Source organism: Athene cunicularia (genome assembly GCF_003259725.1).
Source record: "Athene cunicularia isolate RWA chromosome Z unlocalized genomic scaffold, athCun1 chrZ_part1, whole genome shotgun sequence".
Lineage (NCBI taxonomy): Eukaryota > Metazoa > Chordata > Aves > Strigiformes > Strigidae > Athene > Athene cunicularia.
In genome coordinates this window covers 6,618,686-6,624,868 of record NW_020799142.1, presented here as the reverse complement: position 1 = coordinate 6,624,868, position 6,183 = coordinate 6,618,686, and the positions used below count along the sequence as shown (strand labels likewise).

The 6,183-nt window shown below is 41.3% G+C and overlaps 1 protein-coding gene across 1 annotated transcript in view; it reads left to right on the top strand.

The window, feature by feature from the left end:
* Positions 1-6,183, top strand: part of PRDM6 (PR/SET domain 6) — a 69,644-nt gene that overhangs the window by 2,424 nt on the left and 61,037 nt on the right. Inside the window, exon 2 of the mRNA XM_026865614.1 lies at positions 3,946-4,253. Coding sequence (XP_026721415.1) covers positions 3,946-4,253 — 308 coding nt within the window. The remainder of the gene's footprint in view (positions 1-3,945; positions 4,254-6,183) is intronic.

Genomic DNA, 6,183 nt, shown 5'->3' with positions numbered 1-6,183 from the left:
CCCCCCCCCCCCCAACTTCTTCCTTGCCTTAATCCTCCCATCTATAGACCATGAAGGTATAAAGTGAGAAACTGATCTCCTTCCAAAGAGTCTGGCTGCATCTGGGCCTGCAATAGAGCATTCCCACTGACCTTATCTTCTAAGTCTCCTGATTTTATCAGGGGACACTCTGCTCTGGCTGTACTCCTCCTTGCTTTTTTTTTTATTTTCAGCACATCCCTCAATTTTCTCACATTTCTTGCTTCTTCTTGTCTTGATTTGGGGCTTGATTGATGCTATTACAGCCAGTGGAAGTATTAATTTCAGCAGTCCTTTGATGAGTCCTGTACTCACACAGCTGCTCTCTGAGGCCAAAATAAGAGGAATGGTACAGTATGTCTCTCCTTGTTACTCTGCATGGCAGTCCTCTGGAAAGCTCACATTTGTCCCACCACGTCCCCTTTATATGAACCTCCTTCACCTGTGTGGTTCTTAATAGTTGCTTTCTAGTTTGGAGAATCCAGTGATATCAGTGGACCATAGCACTCTCCCTGTCAACCCTCTCCTCTTTTCCATGTATTATTAAGCAAGCTGGTGCACTGTATTAACATCCTACTTGACAGTATCCGTGAAGATGATGCCATTGATCTTTTCTGTGAGGCAGGGTAGTATGCGGGTCTTGAAATTCTTGCTTTTCCCCCCTATTTTATATTAAGGACTTCCTTCCCTTGTCTTCTGAGGCAGAGGAACCCATTACTTTACAGTGACTGTCTTTAAATGGGTTGATATAACATTACTGAAAGTGTGCTTCTGTCAAAGCCTTCCATGTATCATTACATGAAAGTTAGTTACAGAAGAGGAAAAGATGCATGGTAAATTTTTACTCAAGGCCTGGTAAAATATGTCTAGTAGGGCTTCCACTCCTTATAACATTTATGAGGAATTTAAAAAAATTTATTTGTACAATTGCTTAGTATTAAAGATAGACCCCTTGCCTCTCATCAACATGCCATAAGCCAAAACAGTTTCAGAAGATGTCCCATTTTCCAAATTTTCAGCTTTGGCAGGACAAAAGGAAAGGAACACAGCAGGAGATCAGATAGTGCTGCTGCCAAGCATTAAGACATTACCAGTGGTTTTGGATTGTGGAAAATAAATATCACCATGTGTGACTTTCTGTAAAAGTAAATGACAGTGACACAGGGTTCATTTATACTTCTTCTCAATTTCTTAATTTCTTTTGCTTGAAGAGGTAGAAATAAAATGATTTATCCACACTCATGTGCACATATTGTCAGGACAAAATGAAGAAATCCTTGTTCTAGGCAGGTACTAAAAGCTGTATGCATGAAAATTTATGCATATATATGGTGTCAGGATGCAGGAAATTGACACTAAAATTGGCTGGCTGGAGTAATGAAAATGCTGTAGCATGTTTAAGTAAGTTGCTACAGAGGCACAGTGTCTCTAAGTCATTAATAATCAGGTATTAGGGAGGAGAGTTATGCTTCTAGAGGACAGGCAAAGAGTGCAAACAGGTTGGATTCAAGGGCCTGCCCTGGGTGCTAATTGACATCATGTTAGACATCCTCTCTTTAAGCCCTCAGTTTTCCCCTCAGATGTTTTCTTTATAGCTTGCATGGTAAGATGCTGGATTTGTTTAAAGCTTACTCACATGCTGCCCCGTTTGGGCTTGTTTTTTATTTTTCTTTTTTTCCTACTTGAGATCCTTTCCCTTCTGATTTCCAATGCCAAACTCCAGTGCAGGCCCTGAAATCTCTGAATATGACAAAACCACAGGGTTTCTTGATAACTGGTTTTGAAGAGGAAAGAAAAGATGTTGTGGTGATACCTCATTTTCCAAACTAGATATGGAAATAACAACAACAAAAAACCACCCTCGGCATGTACTTGCTGCCTTTTATTCATCATGTCTGGGAATGGCTGTAGGAATATCTGCTGCATAATAATCTTCTCTCAGGACTAGCCAGAAACGTTTTCCCTGGGGTCCTGCAAATCTTATCCTCTAGCCACCTCTAATTTATGTGGCTGAGCGAGCAAAACTCCTCTGCAGTTGCGGCTTAACTCAGCAAAAGAGTCATTCTGCGACAGGGATTGTATTGTTAAGGGCGGGTTTTAACCCTACAGCCAAAAGGCATTTTCTGGGCCAATCTAAGCACGGTTCCCACTAGGGGGCTTTGTTCTTCGCGGCCCTCCCACTGCGCGGCGGTGCCGGCAAGGGACCCCCCCTCCGGCCCTCCTGCCCCGGCGCGGCATGTAAGGGATGGTGAGGGGCGACCTGCGCACGCCGGCCACCTTCTGCGGGGGCACCCATCAGAGTGACGCCCATTGCAGGGCTGGCTGGCTTGCTTTCTGCTAAAATCTGTAATCGATGTCACGGGTGGAGTACTTGCACAGACGACCACCAAGTAGGGACGCATGCATTTCCTTCAACACTCGAAGGTGTAATGATTTTGAGGGAAATTAGCTTTCACGTGTAACTTTCAAATATTTTCGTATTGCTGAAGGCATCATTTTTGTATGGTGCAATTTAAATGAGGACAACAGGAAACAGTGTGTCTAAAGTTGGAGAAAGCAAATAGAGGCCATATTGAAAACGCAACTTTTGTTATCCTTTAGCAGCTTTTACTGAACGTTTTCCTTCGAAGGCTCTGTAGGAAAGAGGCCTGCATAATACATACTATAACCACCTCGGAAAGAAGAACAGCTGAGTCAGTCCCCCCGAGGATTGAAACTGTGGTTACAGGCAATCTAGCAAGTCTAAATCCGTGGGTTAGACCAAGAAGCTCCTGCTTCTGTAGTGAAAACTGTGCTTTATTTTTACAAGAATGGATGTAGGTTTAGAAAAGTATTAGGGGAAAGACAGGACTTCTACTATGGCATAGTTGTGTTTTTTCCTTTGTATTTCTGGAATAAATTTAAATGAAAACTTTTACTGTGCTACAAAAGTGAAATGTGCAGAAGACGGTAACCTATTTCAATAGATTCATTGTTATGTTAACTCAGCATACCTCCAGAGAAATGGATTTCCTAAAGCATGAAATAGATTCCTGGAAGTTGTACACTCATGGCATGTGCAATAGTGTGCAGTGGAAACATTCAATCAAAATTTTTTTTGCTCAAAAACGAAAAATCACAGCAGGCTCTTCCCAAAATAGAGAAACATAATTGGTTATTAAGAACTGTTAGGGAAATTAACATTTTTACAAACTGGTCTTTTTCATGGCAGTTACTCACAAAACCAGACATGCTGGTTTTGTTATTAGCCTCAGCTACATGTAGCAGGCAAAGAACATGCATTCCCATTCAATAAAAAAAAATTCAAATGTGTGCTATGAATCAGTAATATTTGCTGCATAATTTCAATATAAAAATTAGATTCAGCTATAAGAAAGTAAATTTCCGTGCATGCTCCCATCTGTCATTCATGAGGTTCTGCTATTTTATTTTCTAAACAGGAAGGCATGAACACACTTTAATGTGAAAAGTAGAGCAAATGTTCATTTAAAATAAGGATGAAGTTAAATCCCATTTCAATTAAATCCTTAGGCTGAGCTGTGGTAAGGCAAATGAGGGGGACTTCTAAAGCGTTATGACTGTGTTTTAAAATGTCTCACTGAAACGGTTTAAATGTGCTATTTATACTAGAAAAAAAAAAAAAAAAAAAAAAAAAAAAAAGAACCTTAAAAACTGTGTTAAAATAAATGAGTCTTGGCAGGTCTGTGAACACACCAGGCTTGCAAAACGTCAGCCTTTGGGATTTCTTTGCTGAGATTAGGAAAACCATCCTCAGCAACATGCAGAAGCCGACGGTGGGGATGAGTGCTGAGCTGCCGTGAAATAATAGGAAGGGTAGAGGGATCTGCATGTTCTTGCCCGTGGCAGTGATCATGGTGGTGGCCAGCAGCACCGCACTGATAGTGGTTTTCCCCCTTTGCCCCACAGGATGTGACATGTGTGCCGATAATCGCAATGGCGAGTGCCCCATGCACGGGCCCCTCCACTCTCTGCGCCGTCTGGTGGGCACCAGCAGTGCTGCCGCAGCAGCCCCGCCGCCCGAGATCCCGGAGTGGCTCCGGGACCTGCCCCGGGAGGTGTGCCTGTGCACTAGCACAGTGCCGGGCCTGGCCTACGGCATTTGTGCGGCGCAGCGGATCCAGCAGGGCACCTGGATTGGGCCCTTCCAGGGAATCCTGCTCTTGCCAGAGAAGGTTCAAGCAGGAGCCATCAGGAACACTCAGCATCTCTGGGAAGTAAGTGACCAACTTTCCTTGTGAAATTTGATTCTTTTGAAAGAGACATTGGGTGTAATTGTAGGTACTACTAACATGGTTCACTAGCTGTAAAAAAAACCCCACAATTTCAGTAAGCTGACTCAGCAGATTTAAAAATGTAGCCGGTGCAAGCAAAAGCCTAGCTGCACTGGAGGTAGCCAGAAAACCAGTGGACATCTCAAAGCTCCAATTGGTTTTAATAGAAAGAACAGATTGTTACAGGTGCTGTAGTGAAGAATTGAGAGACATAGCCAGAGAAGACTGAAGGTTATAACACAAGGTGCTCTTCATATTTTAACCTGAGTAACAAGAGCTGTTGGAGCTCTCAGGGCACAGTACCATCTTAGTCTGAGCAGAACATGTGGGTTGAGATTGTGTATTGCACCATCACTGTGTTCTACAGACAGTCCACAAAAGCTGTTGAAACAAGTGCGGGAGCCTGTTCTACAGCCCTGCTATTTGCACAGTGAAGCTATTAATGCTTGTTCACAATTTAGTTCAACTCTGGTCCTGCACTGACCATGCATTCCTCTAACGATGCTTTCGGTGCTTTTGTGTGAAGGCCACTTTCAGTTCTCTGAAGATGTTATTTTTTTGTATTTGTCACCATCTTAGAAAGGGTAACAGTGATAATTGATATGAAAACATTCAGACTGTGATAGTTTGGTTTATTTTGCGATGAACACTGACTGTGTTTTGGCAAAACAGATTATAAACCAGTCATTGTATTCCTTTGGCTGTACAGGGACATCCATGGCTGTTACTGTTCATGACACATATACATTTTCTCCAGTGAAGCACTGGAGTTCTGTGTTTAGGTATAGTTTGTACGCAGATGCTACCGGAGCATCTTGTGTTGATTTAGAAGGAAAAGACAGTATATGTTGATTTTACACAAAGACCTGATAATTAATAAGGAACACATATAATACTCGTGTGTGTCAGCACTTCTTATCTCCAGAAACAGCCTAGTATTTTGCCAATCATTTCTTATTTGATTTGTGCTGAAAATAATTTCTTAGTTCTGCTTAGTCCTCAGTAGCTGCAGCTTCCTCTCACCTCAAGACTAACTACTCAGGAGAGTCAGTAGAAACGTGCCCGCACATCTGCAAGTGACGTTTACTCATCTCGACCAAATCCAAATCTTTAGAATATAAGGGGGTGTGCTTGCTGGCTAGAATCATGACGAGACCGTGAAGATGCAAAGAGTGCTTTTGCTGTCTTCAGTGGGTATACAGTAGAAGTTAAAGGATTTTAAAAAGATATTTGGTGTTATGGAGCCAAGATGTTGTGTATAGCACTTGTTCACAGAAAACCTGTGAGTATTTAGGTTGTCAGAGCCTCAGGTCTTTTAATCATTATGCTCTATTTCTGGATACTACCTAATGTGTGTGACTTCCTTCTATGAATAGGAGCTCCTGTGCATTTCCTATATGCAAACAAATAATAACACATTTTTTTGTCTCAAAGTATTTACCCCAAAGAGTCATTGTGGGAAGTGGGAGATTTTCAAATTAAAGAGTAAAAAATCAGCCTCAGAACACACCTAAATATACTCAGTAAAACTGGATGACTTGCAATCATTCAGAGTTTTGTTGCTGACTTCAGTGGGGATTGAATTTCTCTTGTATATCAGATACTAATAAATCAGACTTAAATCTGTGCTTACCAAAGCCCAGTGATTATAATGAGATCATTTTGGGATATGTTATTAATAAAATATTTTTTTATGGAACACTCTATAATGATGTTGGAGACTTTATTTGCATTGTTAAGAGGCATTTTGTGGTTTAGACTGTGCTAATTAACAGAATATAACATAATGAAATAATTAAGATTTCCAGATTGTCAAATTACATAAAACATTAAAATTTAGCTAAAATAGAGTTAGAGAATTTTACATTATCCT